The following is an 18,553-nucleotide window of genomic DNA, read 5'->3' on the forward strand; positions in this document are numbered from 1 at the left end:
GAGCATGTTGTTTTTTTTTTATTTTAAATCCTTACATTACAGCTCCTGCTTATAATTGGTTAACCTAATTCAGGAGACAAAGCACATACGCCCAAAGAAGAACGTCTGGTAATGATATGATGATCTTACGTTTTACCAGCTAATATCTCTGCATCTGAGATAAGAAATGTAAAAAATGAGAATTGTTTTATTTGGCTCTAAGGTCATGATTCCACGTTGTGGCCGGTTTAACATGCTAAAAGGTCCATATCAATGTATCCTCGAGTATAAATGTTGACACATCCGAATGTAAAAGTGTATTTGCCATACCAAGTAAAAAGTTAGAACATGATGGGGGAATGTTTATAATAGATCATATCAGCTACTTATAAAGGTTTACCTGAGAAAAAGTTTCCATCCAAAATGTAAAAATGACCTTCGCACAAGTTGTATGACCTGGGCTGATAAGTTGGATTGACTTGTGGAAGCTGTTTTTTGGGGACAATCCCTCTAAATGTTTTGTTGTATAAAATGTAATATACCAATTACTATGTTCTATATAAATTTGTATGCCTTTACACAATAAATATGGTATAATAATGATATCCTACAGGGACTGGTCTTATATATGCTACACATACATTATATACAGAAGGTACCTGGGTGAATGCCATATCTCTGCTCCATACCCGTTGGATTTGATGGAGTTTTACAATCCATGTTCACTTCTTTTCTCATACACCGATCAATGTCAACTGCACTGAAAAATGCCACTGATTGGGGCAAATCCTGCATCCCTAACTTGTAGGCAAACAAACACCTGGAATGAGGAGAAAACAAAACATGGAGGTGTCAGTTGTCACAATAAAATGACTATCTAATTTGCCCGACTAATCCACCTGTCCCCCCCGCTATTCCCCGGCCTCTCCCCTCTGTCAATCCCTTCACTGGCTCCCCATTGCCCAGAGACTCCAGTACAAAACCCTAACCATGACATAAAAAGTCATCCACAACCTGTCTCCTCCATTCATCTGTGACATGGTCTCCCGATACTTACCTGCACGCAACCTCCGATCCTCACAAGATCTCCTTCTCTACTCCCCTCTTATCTCCTCTTCCCACAGTCGCATACAAGATTTCTCTGGCTTATCACCCCTACTCTGGAACTCTCTACCACAACATATCAAACTCTCTCACCTACCATTGAAAGCTTCAAAAAGAGCCTGAAGACTCACCTCTTCCGGCAAGCCTACAACCTGCAGTAATCACCGATCAACCGAACCACTGCACGACCGGCTCTACCCTCACCTACTGTATCCTCACCCATCCCTTGTAGATTGTGAGCCCTCGCGGGCAGGTATCAGTTGTGACTTGTATTGTATAAGATTATTGTACTTGTTTTTATTATGTATACCCCTCATCACATGTAAAGCGCTATGGAATAAATGGCGCTATAATAATAAATAATAATTTACTTGCATGTGCCTGGTGCAAAATGGGCATAATGGAGCACAGCCATTTCAAACAGGAAATACATATTTAACCCCTTAACGACCAACGATACGCATTGAAACTGTGGTAGTTAAGGGGCCTTATTCCTGATCACCATTTAAAATGGCGATCAAGAATAGCAGCGGCTGCAATTCCCGCAGGTGTCAGAGCTGTACATGATAGCTGACACCCTGCAGTATTGGCCATGGACGGTTTTGATGCCGATCGGGGCCGATATAACCAATTAAATACCGGTATCTAAGGAGTTACAGGACGTCCTTTGTAACAATCGGACCGCGGATGAGAATTGCAGGTGATGATGGTTACCAAGGTACGGTGACCTGTAAGATCCAGCTAACATCTTGGTCTCCAGTGACTCACCGAATGGTCTCATGCACGTGTATGGCAGAGTATGAGCACAGTGATCAAAATAAAAATTATACATATCCCACAGTAGGACCAATTAAAAAAAAAAAAAGGTGAAATAAAATATGTAAAAAAAAGGTAAAAACACGCAAAGCTCGCATCACAAAAAGCCGTTTTGCCACTCAAAACGCAGAGCTTAAGGAAAAAACAAAAAGTACACAATTGGTATAGCTGCATCTGGAACAATCCGCTGTATAAAACTTGCACGCCATTTAATTAACATGGCAAATGCTGAAAAAAAATAAATAAAAGTCCCGCAAAAAAAACAAGCCCTAATATGGCCCGACGGACAAATCGGTTTTATCACTTTTACTGCACAGTGAGCGACACACAAAAAAAACAGCAACTCAATTATTGTTTTTATTTTTTCATTCTGTATCTGAAAAATCTGAATAAGAAGTGATTAAAAAATGTGCGCCCACAATAATACAAAAAAAATGTGCAACTTCTCCCACAAAAAAAATAAGCCCTCGTACAACTCTGTTCACCAAAAAAGTTACAGCTCTAAGAACATGGAGATGAAAAAAATCTTACTGTGTGATAGCAACAAAACCTAAAAAAACAAAAAACGATACAAGTCTGGTGTCGCTGTAATCGCATCGGCCTGAAGAATAAACCTATCTGATCACTTATACTGCACGGAGAACCATACAATAATAAAAAATAAGCACTGTCCTTGTATTTCTGTCTAATTGTTCATTCTATCACCCAAAAATCAGAACAAGACTCCGCTCACATTTATCCTGTGCTCTCCGCTGAGCGCTTATGTCGGGGTTTCCCTGTAAATTCCCCAAAACCGCAAGTCGGACAAAGCCCCTGACGGAACCACTCACTTATGAGGCAGATAGAGTTACTGTGGAGTGGTCTGTGTTCCGGTGGTGTCCCATCATTTTTGTCGTCTTCTTAGATCTGTGCACGCCTAAAAAGATGGATACCACCGAAGCAGTACGAAGTGTCTTTTGCCTCATTATGGTGGGTGGTTCCGTTGGTGGTTTTGTCCGAATTGCATTTACATGGAAACCCACGATGTAAGTAATCAGCATAGTACACAAGATTGTGATCCCAACCTTATACTGGAAGCGATCAAAAAATATTATGTACCCCAAAATGTTACCAATAAAAGCCCTAATGTATCCTGCACAAAACCAGCCCCCACTCAGGTCCGTCATCTGTCACTAGAACTATAGGGGGTTCCCACGTAACTGGAAGAACAAAGACTCTGGAAATGAGATGGGTACTGCCCCCAAATAAAATCCAGTGACCTCTGCACTCCCATATCCAAATGCCCCCCTTCTTCTGAGCCCCACTGTGCCTAAACCACAGTAAGCACTATTGTAGCGGGTAGAAGGCACTTAATTTACAGGGTGTGTGTCTCCAGAAGTACAACCTGGGTACACTGTATGGGGGCACAATGTATGGGTACTAAACTGGCAGATTTTCAATTCTCCCCCCCCCCCCCCCCCAAAAAAAAAGAAGCCTGGCGTGGATGTTGCAAAATAGTCACTTCAGCCATAGATGAATTCATTAAGTGCAATTTCTAGAACGAGGTCACTCTTTCCTTCTAAGCCTTGACATGTCGCCTAACAGTAATTTCTGACGACATATGGCAATAACGCATTCAGGAGAAGCTGCATAATTATGAGGTCCAGTTTCACCTATTAACCCTTATGTACCTGACAAATATACAGCAAATACAAAAATTACATTTCTCTATCGCCTCATTGGGGAACACAGAAACCATGTGTGTATGCTGCTGCCACTAGGAGGCTGACACTATGCACAAAAAAGGTTAGCTCCTCCCCTGCAGTGTACACCCCACCGACTGGCACTATGAACTTAGCTTAGGGTCAGTAGGAGGTGGACACGGGTCCTTCATTAGACCCTTATCTACCTCAATGTGCGTCGTTTTCTTCCAGGTTTTCCGGAGGGATACAGTGTGAACAGTCACAACTGTAATCCCACAATACGGACTATGAGTACGGCGTGTACTGCCACCCCGTATCCTCATAGATCCGACAGCAGGACCAAGACCCTAGCACACAAGCGTGCTTAGAAGTTAGGTCCTAGCTCCGTCCCCCACCCACTCGCCCACCAGAGCCTGTCAGTTGTGGAGACGAGGACGTCCATAACCAGGTCCCTGGACGTCTGATACCTTCACCGGTTTGAGGTTAGTAACGGACGGCGTGGGATGTTTTAGGTGAGTATTTCATCAACCCCTATCCTCAGGTACCTTTTAGTCCCTCAAATCCGGGGCATTCAATGGGGGGGTCCCTTGTGATTCCTACTTCTCAGGGATGCACAAACTTTTTCCAGGCTGCCTTTTGGCCTGGTTGGCGTCTTCCATCCTTTTTGACCACAGGCAGGAGTGTGGTCTACAGACAATAGGCGGACACATGGGGAGGGGGTCATCGCTCCATTCGCGCGGCGGCCTTTCTGGCTGCCGTGCTGCTTTTCCTGCGGCCGCACTGTTTCTGTCTCGGCGCGGCGGCCGCACGCTTTCTGGCGCCGCAGCCCTCTCCGGCGGTTGCCGGCTTCTAGTTTAGGCCCTGTGACTCCGCCTACTTCCTTATTCCTCGGGCGGGTTTTTCTCCCGCCCGACTCTCATCAGCAATCTCCGCCCACCGGCGCCATATTGATGCTCCTGCCTGGCGGCTAGCTCCGCCCATCTCCTCCTGTGCCACTGTAGGATTTCTTTTCGTTTCCAGGAACGTCTTGCTCTGCCCCCTTCAAAAGCGCGAATCCTGGCATCCTCATCCCTTGCGGCCGCCATCTCCCCCTGCTTCTGTCAGGCATGCAGTAGGCTCCAGACAGGAGTGTCCCAGTAGTCTTCCCTGACTGCCTGTAGGACCATCGTTCCTGAAGAGCACCTTCAAAACCGTGCAGCCATCCATCTGGACAACGCTTCGCCTGCCGTGAGTAGCTCTCCCCTGCCTTCCTGTCTCCTAACCTTCTGGCATTTGTCAGGGACCCGTTCGTCATGTCTAATTCTAAGGCAGGTGACTCTCGTCCTCCTACTTCCTCTGATTTAGTCAAACACTATGCGTGTTCGTCTTGTAATTGCAAACTTCCCTCAGGTCAGTCCTCTCCCCTCTGTCAGGCCTGCAACAACCCCATTATGCCCACCACCCATGTTCCCCCTGCTGCTCCGCTTGAGAGCGAAGTCTCCACCCCAGGCTGGGCATCCTCTGTCACAATCGGTAGCGGATCTAACACAGGTTTCTCAGACGCTTGTGTCCGTGCTCGATCGGTTGCCCCTGCAGGCTCCCGCAGTTGCCAGTGGGTCACAAGAAGCTCCGTCCGAGACTTCCAATATAGGCCGCAAAAGATCCCAACAGGAAGGCCGGTCTGAGTCCTCTTCCCGTTCCATCTTTCCCCACGGTTCTTCTCTGCGGTCAGCTTCCCCCCTGGTCCTCCTCCCCTGAGTCAGGCGAGGCGTTCTCTGATGCGCCTTCGGTGTATAATTTGGAGCTGGACTTGAACCAAATCGCTAGCATGAGGAATACAGTTCAGAGTCTCATTGGAGCGGTCATCAAGACCTGTGGCATCAAAGATTACTCTACGGAACCCGCAGATCAGGCGGTTTCATTTAGATGGTCTAAACCACCCCCCAAGCTTTTCGCTCCTCATCCTGAATTTGGTGAGCTGCTGGCCAGAGAAAGAGAGAATCCGATCAAGCGCTTTCAAAGAGGAAAGCGCCTTGGCATCTTGTATCCTTTTTCTCCGGATCTCACCGCCAACTGGACTTCCTCTCCCTCTGTGGACCCACCAGCACAATCCTCCCGCTGTCTGGCGGAGCATCTCTGAAAGATTCCAAAGATAGAATCATAGAATCCTTTGCAAAGTCGGCCTTCGAAGCGGCCGCGTCTACCCTATGTCTGACCTTTGCTTCAACATGGGTTGCGAAGTCTATATCCGAATGGGCCAAACAACTTCGTCTGGGCATCCTGGCCGGAGCTCCACCAGAACAGCTGGTGGAACTCGCCACCCAAATTTCTCACGCTGGGGAATATTTGGTTTCCGCTTCCCTGGATGCTGCGTCTTGTGCCGCTCAGGCGTCCAGTAATGTGGCCATCCGTCGTACCATTTGGCTCAAGGCCTGGCAGGCAGATTTGTCATCAAAAAAGTCCCTTACCAGTCTGCCTTTTCAGGGATCTCGTTTTTTCGGTTCCAAGCTGGACTAAATTATTAAGAACGCCTTCGGAGGCACAAGCTCCCTTTTCCCCCAGTCCAAACCTCGCCAACCTCCTCCTAGGTGGCGATTTTGGTCCTTTTGGCCCTTTCGTTTCGCGGTGTCTGATTCCTTTCCCCAACAGCAGAGGGCACAGGCACGTCATGAGAAGAAGGTATCCTTCAGACCCACCCCTTCCTGGCGTTCCCGCTTCTCCCAAGGTAGATCCTCCAGGTCTAAAACTGGAAGATCCACCTCGGGATTAAGGCTCACTATCCGGGCAGTCGGCGCCTCCTGGGCGGTGCACCACAGGGCTTCCGCCCTACAGCTTTGCAAAGCGGCAACCTGGTCTTCCATCCACATGTTCGCCAAATTTTACAAGGTCCATACCTACGCTTCGGCGGACGCCAGCCTAGCCAGAAGGATCTTGCAGGTGGCAGTGGTGAGTTCTCTGACCTGATGGAAGTCTGTTTTTCCCACCCCAGGGACTGCTTTGGGATGTCCCATGGTTCCTGTGTCCCCCAATGAGGCGATAGAGAAAACAGGATTTTTGGTTGCTTACCGTAAAATCTGTTTCTCGGAGCCTTCATTGGGGGACATAGCACCCTCCCATGTTATTCAGTTTATGTCGTTCTGTGTCTGTTCTCATTTTTACAGTTCTCATGTTTGTGGTTGTTATTTCAACCTTATTGTTTTTCTCCTACTGCTTTCTCACTAACTGAAGTTCATAGTGCCAGTCGGTGAGTTGTACACTGCAGGGGAGGAGCTAACATTTTTTGTGCATAGTGTCAGCCTCCTAGTGGCAGCAGCATACACCCATGGTTCCTGTGTCCCCCAATGAAGCCTCCGAGAAACAGATTTTACAGTAAGCAACCAAAATTTCTGTTTTTTATCACCAATATGTCATATTTCCAGGTCTCCATGTTGTAAAATTCTGTGAGGCACCCATGGGTTCAAAATACTCACTACACCTTAGGCAGTGAAGTTTCCAGTATGTGGTCACATGGGGGGTGATCCGGTACCTCAAGTGCTCAGCTAATAGAGCTCACAATCTATGCAAATGAAATCTGCGTTCTAAAAGCCAAGTAGAGCCCTTTCCCATCCGATCCCTGGCTTGTGCTCAAACAGTAATGTACAACCACATACTATCACATACGTGAGAAATTTCATAAATTGGGTAAAATTTCTCGCATTACTCCTTGGGTAAATGATACATTTTGAGCTAAAACAGTATTTTAGTGGAAAATTTAAATTTTTCTTATATTTAAATTGTGAATCACCTGTAGGTTAAAAATTCTCAGTACTCCCAAAGATTAATTTCTTGAGGGGTCTAATTTCTTAAATGGGGTAACTTGTGGGGGATTCTGCTGTTTTCACATGTCAGGGGCTCTCCAAATGCGACATGGCATTCACAATCTGTTCTAGAGAAATAGCGCTCTTTCCTTTGTAAGCCCTGCCATGTGCCCAAACAGAAGTTTTAGATCACATATTGGATGTCACGTATGGTACAAATTGCGTGACAAATTATATGGCATCCGTTTTCTCCTATTATCCATTGTGAATATTACAAATTTGGGGCTAACACAACATTTGTGTGTAAAAAAATAACTTCAATATGATGACCTAATGTTATCAAATTCTATGTAGTACCTGTGGGTTCAAAATGCTCACTATACCCTACCCCTGGTTAAAATCCTAGTAGTTTCCAAAATTGAGTCATTTGTGGGGGGAGGAGGGTTTCCACTGTTTAGACATATCAAGTGCTCTCCAGTTGCAACATGGGGTCCGCTCTCGATTGCAGCCATTTTTGCATTGAAAAAGTCAAACTGTGCTCCTTCTCTCCCGTGCAACCAAGCAGTAGTTCCCCTACATATACTCAGTGAAAATGGACCCCAAAATATGTTGTTCAATTTCTCCTGTTACCCTTTTGAAAATAAAAAAAAATTGGGGCTAAAGGTACATTTTTGTGGGAAATGTGATTTTTTTTTTTTTAATTTATTTTAATTTTCATGGTGCTACATTATAAACTTTTGTGAAGCCCCTGGGGGTTTAAGGTGCTCACCAGACATTATTATTATTTATTATTATAGCGCCATTTATTCCATGGCGCTTTACATGTGAGGAGTGGTATACATAATAATCTAGAGACATTCATTGAAGGGTTTCAAATTCTGTGTGAAACCTGTGGGTTCAAAATGCTCACTATACCCCTGGATAAAATCCTTGAAGACTGTGGTTTCCAAAATGGGGTCACTTGTGGTGGGAAAGGGTCTCCAAATGCGACATGGAGTCTGCTCTTGATTCCAGCCATTTTTGTGTTCAAAAAGTCAAATGGTGTTCCTTCCCTTCCGAGTGCCACATCAATAGATTTCCCCCAAATATGAGGTATTGGCATACTCAGTAGAACTTGCACAATACATTTCAGTATCCCTTTCTCCTTTGCCTCATTGGGAGACACAGGACCATGGGTGTTATGCTGCTGCCACTAGGAGTCTGACACTAAGTGAATACAAAAAGATTAGATCCTCCTCTGCAGTACACAACCGCACATTGGCTCAGCCGAACCAGTTCATACTTAGTGTCTCTAGGAGGTACATGGGTCTGATCTTCAGACCACAATTTTTTTTTTCATTTTTTACTTTATTATTAATCTTTTTCAAGGATTACAGGGGGCGACAGATCCCTTCAGGGTTCCGATCTCCCCAAACCAACAACAGATGGGAAAGTGAAGTGTCGCCTCCTCGTCCCCCCTCCTGCACCGTTAAAAGGTATGTCTGAGTTTTCTTTTAGGGGCGACGGGTCCCTTCAGGGCACCTCTCTCCCCTCACCAGCAACAAATGCCACCTCCATGTACCCCCTTCTGCAGCCAGGCTTATCACAGCTGGACCAACAGCCTTGTCCCATCCTGGGGGAATTAACCCCTAGGATGTATAGAGGCATGTATGGAGTCTGTGCAGCCCCCACTGCATCACCACTGACAAACAGCGGTGATGGAAGGAGGCGGATGGTCCCTCTCCACCTCCCTGACAAAGGGATGATGGATGGATGGTTCCTGCACCGTCCATGGTGCAGCAGCTAACCTTTATGCAGAGCAGTCTAGGCAGAACGAATGGGCTCTCTGCTTCATCTTCTCCGGTGGCACCATGGGTTGGTCGGCAGGAGGGTCCGGCAGTGCGTCCCGCTATCCCCCCAGGGTGATTTCTCTCCCCTGAGCACATTCCGGCCGTTGCCAAAAAATTTAGTCCTAGGCCGCAACCCGGAAGCTCCGCCCACTGGATTGCACCGCCCCAGTGGCTCTGCTCACGCGCTTCTCCGTCAGGGTCCGACTGCCTACTGCTAATCCCAACGGCCATTTTTTCTTACCTTCCGCCTCTCTGCACTTGTAGTTTCCCACGGTACACGGTGTTTCTTCCCTGGGCTGCATTTTCACTCTGGCAGCTCCCGGCGGACATCTTCAGCCGGATTTCTTCTTGAGTGGCCTGATCAGAAGAGCACAGGGTACCAGGAGGAACATCTCACAGGGCCAAAGGACCTGGGTAATATCTGAGCTACGATACACCCATTGGCCCTTCTGTGCAGTATTTTACTGGGAGCATATTAGCAGACTTGGGGACATACTAGGAAACACCATGTCACTCTCCAAGACATCCAAGAGGGCTAACAAAACACCCAGTGTTTTTCACCTCATGTACCACCTGCCAGACTTTGTTTCCAATTGGACAGAGTATGCCACTCTTCAAGGCCTGTGATCCCGAATGCTCTCAGGAGCCCTCTGCCGCTACTGACCCCAGTGTACCTAACCCCTCTGAGTGGGCTTCGTCACTATCGCAGTCCATGGCTTCACTAGCTAAAGCGATTGAGTCCATCCAAGACCCTTCCTCGGGTCGTGGCATTCGTCTGCCTGTCTTAGAGAGTTCCTCCACCACATGGGAACTGTCGGCCTGCAGGGGTCGTTCTCAGTCAAAAAATACACAGGCATCTATAAAACGGACCCATAGCACGTCTCCCGGGCCCTATTCATGATATAGGAATCCTGTGGTATACAAATATTCCCGGTGAGGATTAAGTTGCCTGGATGCCGGATTGTAACCTGAATAGGATTTAGAGTAAGGCTACATTCACACTTGCGTTGTTTGCTGTCCGTCGCAATGTGTCGTTTTGGAGAAAAAACGCATCCTGCAAAGTTGCCTGCAGGATGCGTTTTTTCTCCATAGACTTGCATTAGCGACGTATGGCCACATGTCGCATCCGTCGTGCGATGGATGCGTCATGTTTTGGTGGACCGTCGGCACAAAAAAAGTTACATGCGCGTCCGAAACTCCGCCCCCTCTTCCCCGGACAGCAGAATGGGCAGTGGATGTGTTGAAAAACTGCATCCGCTGCCCACGTCGGAGCACAAATTTCACAATGTGTGTCGGTACATCGGCCCGACGCATAGCGACGGGCCCTTACCGACACAAGTGTGAAAGTAGTCTAAGTCAGCACATGTGGGGTATGCGACCGCCATCGCTGGGGAGCCATCGGCCTGCAGGGGCCGTTCGCGGTCAAAAAAATACACAGGCATCTAGAAAATGGACCCATAGCACGTCTCCCGGGCCCTCACACACCTTGGCATCCGTGAGTTCCATTTCTCACTCCCCCTCTCCAGAGGTTCAGAGCGACCAGAACTCTTGAGTACGAGTCTGACGGGCTCCTCGACCTGGACTCACCGGATTATCAGGCGACTGGATAGTCTCATTGAGGCCGTCAACCAGACTATGAAGGTTGATGAGGGCTCTATCTCTGCCCTGGATCACGCTGTGTCCTGCAAGAGGATCAAACGCCCTCATAGGGTGTTCGCCAACCATCCCGAGTTTCAGAACATAGTTTGGCAGCATAGAGAGTGACCAGAAAAACGCTTCACATGTCAGAAACCTCTTGAGGTGGGATATCCTTTTTTATCGGATCTGCGAAAGGAATGGGCGGAGTCCGTTTCGGTTGATCCAAGTCCCATAGATTCTCAGCTAAATGACTCGTGGCGTTATCCTGTCGACACCAGCAGAGTAGGTCGCCTACTCCTGTTTCGTCATGCATGGCTCTCTGTCGTTCACGACGAATGGACCTAGTGTTTCCGGATACAAAATAGAATTTTCTTCCCGCCCTCTGGCAAGGTTTTTCCCCTCTCGTTCCCCCACAACAGGGGTGCGGGCACCATCGTTTTACAGAGCAATCAACTCGCTTTGTCAAGATGGGGTCATTGTTCCGGTCCCAGAAAACGAGAGGTTCTACTCGAACCTATTCGTGGTCCCGAAGGACGGAAAGGTGCAGCCCATCCTGGACCTAAAACTCAAATATGTTTGTCAAGGTCCGGCACTTCAGAATGGAGTCTTTCCGTTCTGTCATCACCTCTGAGAAGGGAGAGTTCCTAGCATCCTTCAACATCCGGGATGTGTACCTTCGTATCTCGATTTTTTTCCCCCCTCATCAGAAGTTCCTGCGCTTTGCCATCTACAAGGAACATTTCCAGTTCACACTGCATTAGTGGGTATCCACTAACGGAATCCATTACATAAGGCTACTAACGCAATGTAATCGATCCGTTAGCGCACCCATTGACCGCAATGTATGTAACGCATCCCTAACGCATGCCATTTTTGGCATGCGTTAGCGATGTTCCGTTATTTTGTGACGGACCTCGAATGCTGTCTACAGCGTTTTTGGATCCGTTCTCGCTAGCGCAAATCGGGCATCTGCGTGTTCTACATGAGACTCCCTTCGAACCGCTGCAGGACGTTTCACTAACCCTCCTTTCATGGAAGGTCGCCTTTCTTGTCGTGGTGACGTCAATCAGGCAGGTTTTGGAGTTAGCCGCACTGTCCTGTTGAGCTCCTTTCCTAATTTTCCAACAGGACAAGATGGTTCTCAGGCCATCCCCGTCCTTCTTGCCCAAGGTGATCTCCTCCTTTCACCTTAACGAGGACATTGACCTGCTCTCATTTTGCTTGCACCAGTACACCGGGTGGAAAAGGCTCTTCACACTCTGGATCTGGTGAGGGCTCTCAGAAGGTACGTCTCACGGACTGCATCCTTCTGTAAGATGGATGCTTTATTCATTCTTCCTGAGGGTCACAGGAAGGGACTCGTCACTTCAAAATCCACAATCGCTAGGTGGATACACTTGGCTACTCAAGAGTCTTACCGTCTCAGGGGCAAGCCTCTCCCAGTGGGGATAAAGCCCCCCCTCCACTCGGTCAGTGGGGGCTTCTTGGGCCATTCGGCACCAGGCGTCGGCAGAACAGGTTTTCAAGGCTGCGACTTGCTCCAGTCTGCACACATTCTCTAAGCACTACAACATTCACTCTCAGGATTCCACAGATGCGAGCCTGGGCAGACAGACCTTGCAGGCAGTGGAAGCGCATCTCTAGACAGTTGGAACATGGGGTTTGATCCATTGTGTCGGTTTCCCACTCAGGAACTGGTCTAGGACATCCCATGGTCCTGTGTCCTCCAAAGAGACGAAAGAGAAACAGGGATTTGTGTACTCACCATAAAATCCTTTTCTCTGAGCCACTCACTGAGGAACACAGCACCCACCCTGTTGGCAGTGTTTGTTCTTTGGTTCGACATGTTGTACCCTTATTTGATGTTTATGATCTCCTACTGCTTTGTTACTGAACTGGTTAGGCTGGAGCCAGTGAGTGGGTGTATACTGCAGAGGAGGAGCTAATCTTTTTTGTATTCACTTAGTGTCAGCCTCCTAACACCTATGGTCCTGTGTCCCCGAATGAGTGGCTCGGAGAAATGGATTTTACATTGAGTACACAAAAATCCCTGTTTTCTCCTGTTACCCTTGTTACTTTAGCCCTAAATTTATTTTCACATTTTTGTGAATAAGTAAATTCAAAGTATTGATAAGTATGTTTTTTTCTATGTTTCTTTAGTTCCTGTGGAGCACCTGAATGGTTAATAAACTTCTTGAATGGGGTTTTGAGCACATTGAGGGGTACAGTTTTTAGAATGGTGCCACTTTGGGGGGGCTATATGACAGAAAATACCGCAAAGTCACTTCAATTGTGAGCTGGTTCCTAAAAAAAATGGTTTTGTAAATTTTGTTGGAAAAATTAGAAATCACTGGTCATCTTTTAACCCCTATAACTTCCTAACAAAAAAAAATTCAAAAATTGTGCTGATGTAAAGTAGGCATGTGGGAAATGTTATTTATTAGCTTTTTTGTGTGACATAACTCTCTGGTTTAAGAGCTTAAGAATTAAAAGTTTGAAAGTTTCTAAATTTTCAGCAAATTTCCGATATTTTCACAAATAAACGCAAGTCATATAGAACAAATTTTACCACTATCATGAAGTACAATATGTCAAGAAAAAACAGTCTCAGAATCAGTGGAGCTCCAGTTTGGGTAATACATTTTGCTTTCTGTCATTTAAAAGGGGCTTTTAAAAAAAAAAAGGGGGGGGGAGTGTATTTTCAAGTTGTATCTTGAGCTGGCTATAGCTTTGCAGCCTCCTTCCTTCCTGGATGATGGGGAGAGGGGACTGGCTCTCCTCAAGTAACAGTTCTGGTTAGTTTTCTTCTATCAGTGTTCTGAAGTGTACACTATTACCTCTATATATAGTGATAACCATGTACAGAGCTCCAATTAGGAGAAATATTCTAGAAACTGGGATTGTGATTATGTAGGACTGATGAGAGCAACTGGTTAAGGAGCTGAGGGGGCGAAACGTGAGAAGCTAACTGCTCTATGGAAATCAATGGGCTGGAGAAAACAGATTGGTGTCTTAGTAGTGTGTAACTATTAAGGAAGGTTGTTGCCAGGATAGAACCATTTAACTTAGATGTTGAAATCCTAATAATCATCTAATTTTTTTAACCAAGTTGCCTAATTAAAGGGATTGTCTCAAGTTCTTAGTTAAAATTGCACAGTGTTTGGAAAAACAAGCAACTTTGCAATATACCCATTAAGAAAAATCCTCTCTGTTCTCAAAAATGGATGGATTTTTAATTCTACAGTGTACACCTTGTTACCTAGGTTACCAACCACCGCTGCAATAGAAGATTAGACAGTTACCTGGGTAAGAAGCAGGCGCTGTTGGCAGGCTCTATACTTTCAGCCTGCAAATGGTGCTTTGATGCTGGTTAAATTTTGACTTCAGATTCTGTCAACATATTGGAACTAAACATCATATTTATTACAGAAGATATGACTGAGAACCATACCTTGTTAGCAGATTTGTGATCTGAAGAGCAAGTGCTGCCCGGTATCTGTCCTCACTGCGCACTAAATATCGAACTTCATCATGGATGCTAATACAGAAGCGCCCATCAATGTCATACTCTTCAAAAAGCCACTTCATGGCTACTAGCATAAGATGCAGGTAGTCAACAGCCGAACTCTGTACAACCCAGTTCACTCTACTGGTTATAAACTATAAAGAGAATATACAAATTACACAAGAAATGGATTTTTGTTCTTACAGTAAATTTTCCTCTCTCGTTGAATAAGTTGGGAGACACAGAACCATGGGTATACACCATGCCACTAGGAGGCTTAGCACAAGGTAAAAAAAAAAAAAGTTTTGGCTATATCTGGTGGACTATACCTGCACCTCGGACACTAGGTTGTTCAGTTTAGTGCCAAAATCAGTAGCAACTCAAAAACATTCTTAATATCAACAAGGAACTAACATAAACTGAATCTAGGAAAGAAAAATATTGCCCAATAGTATAGAATCGTGTCCCCCAATATAAATTCAACTTGAAAGGTATTTTACGGAAACTACAAAAATTAAAGATTTTTGATACTCCTGTAAAATCTTTTCCTCATAGCCTTTTTTTTGGGAACACCGGAACCATGGGTTTATATGATTCCCTGTGAAGGTGAACACTAAAAATACATCTTAGAAAAAAAAGCTTGCTCCTCCCTTATAGCCAACACCCAGCTATTTTTTTTAATCAGATTCTTTTCTATTAAACATTTTTAAAATAATTTCAAAAAAGACCCAGCTATTCAGTTAGTGCAAAAGCAGTGGGAGCAAAATCAAGACCCCCCCCCCCCCCCTTTCCAACAATGGAGGGTGCGGGGTCCCCCAATGAAGACTTTGAGAAAGCGATTTTATGGTGAGTACCAAAACTCTTTATATCTCGGTTGCTTCATTGGGGGACACCAAAAACATGGGACCTCCTAAAGTTGTCGCTGGGGTGGGTAAGCTAATACCAGTACTGAAGAAGGAAGAGTAGCAATCTCTCAGGTTGCTACTCAAGCAGCTGCTGCTTGTAGTCTCCTTCTGCTAAGACATACATCCCTAAACACAAAGGTAAGAGCTCCACCAAGATATGGAATGAAGAATAATTAACGGCCCTATGAAATAGAAGAACAGATGCCTAAAGGCGTGAGACCCAAGAGGCTTCTACCCCACAAGGGGAGAGGACCATGCCCTGATATAGGCGCTCTATCTTAAGGTACCATCACACTAAGCGACGCTGCAGCGATATAGACAACGAGCCGATCACTGCAGAGTCGCTGTATAGGTCGCTGTAGAGACGTCAAACACAGCAACTCCAGAACGATGCAGGAGCGATCCAGTGACGTAACGGCGACTCACTTATCATTGTAGCTGGTTGTTAGCTCCATGTTAAAACATTGCTGGCATCGTTGCTTTTGCTGTCAAACATGACGATACACGCCAACCTGACGACCAAATAAAGTTCGGGACTTCTAGCTCCGACCAGCGATATCACAGCGGGATCCAGATCGCTGCTGCGTGTCAAACGCAACGAGATCGCTATCCAGGACGCTGCAACGTCACGGATCGTTGTAAAGTTGCTGAGTGTGAAGGTACCTTTAGCCCGATCTGCATTGGCAGATTTGAACCAGAGAACAATGGTAGCTCTAGAGGAGGTCTGACCTCTGCTACAGCATCACAGAATGACTGACAAGGCATCTGAACAACCAAACAGAGCTGTGCAGCTCTGACTATGTTAGATTGTGTAAGAATCTCTGGGAGATGAGAGGCGAAGTAGCTGACGTAAGGAGGGCATCATAAAAGTGAAAGACTGAGAACATGCTAAAGGAAAAAGGAGAGAGCCAAATGTCCTACCGCTCTGTCCTTGAGAAGTAGAGAGACAGGTGGAAGCCTTTCTTGTAGCCTCGCCTGATGGAAGAGAAGGGAAGGGGGAAAAAATCACCTTTCCGGAAAGCTGAAGAGAAATATTTCTGATCGTCACAGATTGAGGTCCCTCAGATCCAGGGGGCTAATACAGTGTCATCGAGCCAAGTTTCACTGGATCTGCATAGCCAAGGCAGGAACCTGGCCCTGAGACTCAACGCTGGCTCAAAACAGGGATGAAAAATTAAAAAGGATCTTGCCTTGGCAAGGCGTGTACTATGGAGGACAGAGAATGAACTTCAATCCAATATTGCAGCCAGCATGCAGCCAGCGGGTAAGGAAAGGGTGAATCAAACACCCCCGAAAACCCCGCCCCTATGGCTGAAGATTGTTCCCTCCAAATTCAGGTGACAGAGTCCCTTTAAGAGCCTTCAGAATGGTCTAGACAACAGAGTCAGAAAGACAGTTATATCTCAAGAAATTACCTTCAAAAGCCATACCAAGTGTGGTACAACAGAAGACCTTGTGAAAAAGTTGTGATGCAGAAAAAAGGGCTATGACGCATATGCAACCAACTGGCTGATGTCAGAGTACCATGCCCTATGATATCAGTCTGGAGGCATCAGGATCGCTGGAATACCCATCGCCTTGACCTGTTTGAGAATGTGGGTTAGGAGGGGTAAAGGAGAGAATGGATAGAGCAGAGACAATTCTTCAATGAGTAACCAAGTGTCCACTGCAAACATCTCTGCTCTCAGGACGTAGGTTGGAACCTAGTGATTGAGATGGTACAGGAAGAGGTGCATTACTGGGGTGCATCAGTTAAGAGAATATTGGTTAAAGACATCTGGGAGGACAGCACAATCTCATGGATCCAAAGTTTCTTTGCTGAGAAAGCCCACAACCCAGTTTTCAATGCTCCAGATGTGGACAGTGGTGGAGGTTGAAACATGAAGTTCTGCCCAGTTAAGAATTCTGTCAATTTCCCTCATGGCCAAGGGGCTCCTGGTGGTTCAAGTAGGCCACTGCCATCACGGTCTGTCTGCACTTGAACTGGATGGTCTCTGAAAAGGGAAAATCAGTGGAAGGAGCCCTGAGTGGTGTGATGATTGGACTACACTACCCAGTCTGGCAGACTATCATCAGTCATCACCACTAGCCATTAGAAAGGAAGGATCTGCAGTAAAACAGAGAAAGACTGTTAACCACCACAGGTAGTTTATGCAGTCTTGAATGGGGTGATCTTTGTGATTGTCCTGAAGAAGTCTGAGAACCTTAAAATGTGTCGAGAATAAATCACATTGTTACCTTTTACACTGCATATTGGAATTATTTGTAGACACATCAGCAGCTTTAATATCATCTTCGATCTGCTAACATGTGCGAGCTGAAGCTACTGGAATACTTCTTTTTACCACTTTATTGTATACATGTTTACTTGGATAAAACCCCATTGCTCTTGAATTGTCCCCGAAAAGAGAAAAGACAGTCACAAGAGCTAAAAAACAGGGATTTTTGTGTACTCACCTTAAAATCCTTTTCTCCGAGCCACTTATTGGGGGACACAGACCATGCGTTGTATGCTGCTTGCCACTAGGAGGCTGACACTAAGTTAATACAAAGAAAGTTAGCTCCTCCCCTGCTGTACACACTCTCCTGCTGCCTGTCAGAGAGCCAGTTCTTGCTTAGTGTCCGTAGGAGGCACATGGACTGGTCTGCTATTCAGACCCAAAACTCTTTATTGTTTTACTTTTACATTTTTTATTTTATTTTTCACAATGGACGAAGGGGAGACGGATCCTTTCAAGGCTCCGTTCTCCCCGAACCTTCAACAGGCGAGCACGGAAAGTGTCACCTCTCCGTATCCTTTCCTGCGACGTGGGATGTCACTGCCTGAGCTGATTCTTAGGGGCGACGGGTCCCTTCAAGGGCATTGATCTTCCCACACCTTCAACAGACGAGCATATGGAGTGTTGCCTCCACGTATCCTCTTCTGCAGTCAGGCCTGTTGCCGGACATTCAGCCTTGTCCCATCCTAGGGGATTAACCTCTTGGATATACAGGCCCACCTCGTGGCGTCCGAGCAGCCCCCACTGCACCATCACTGTTTAAGTGGATTGTACAAGGAGGCAGACGGTCCCTCTCCATTTCCCTCCTAAGCACGAGGGTGTATACTGCAGAGGAGGAGCCAACTTTTTTTGTGTTAATTTAGTGTCAGCCTCCTAGTGGCAGCAGCATAACACCATGGTCTGTGTACCCCAATGAGGCGAAGGAGAAAACTAATTTCCTACAGATAGGATATCAACTGGATTGAAGAGGAGAGTGACCCTAATAAAAGGGGAAGTGGAAGGAAATAGGTTCACCTGTCCGATCTCTTTGGATGCCTGCA

The 18,553-nt window shown here is 46.2% G+C and overlaps 1 protein-coding gene across 2 annotated transcripts in view; it reads right to left on the bottom strand.

Annotated features, from left to right (window-relative positions):
* POLG (DNA polymerase gamma, catalytic subunit) overlaps positions 1-18,553 on the bottom strand; it is a 170,176-nt gene that overhangs the window by 844 nt on the left and 150,779 nt on the right. The window contains exons 20-21 of one of the 2 annotated variants that reach the window (XM_069766214.1): positions 14,276-14,484; positions 639-799 (exon numbers count right to left, since the gene is read on the bottom strand). In XM_069766214.1, coding sequence (XP_069622315.1) covers positions 639-799; positions 14,276-14,484 — 370 coding nt within the window. The remainder of the gene's footprint in view (positions 1-638; positions 800-14,275; positions 14,485-18,553) is intronic. The other variant, XR_011320805.1, reaches the window with a different exon arrangement.

This window comes from Ranitomeya imitator, chromosome 4, assembly GCF_032444005.1.
Source record: "Ranitomeya imitator isolate aRanImi1 chromosome 4, aRanImi1.pri, whole genome shotgun sequence".
In the NCBI taxonomy this organism is placed as follows: Eukaryota; Metazoa; Chordata; class Amphibia; order Anura; family Dendrobatidae; genus Ranitomeya; species Ranitomeya imitator.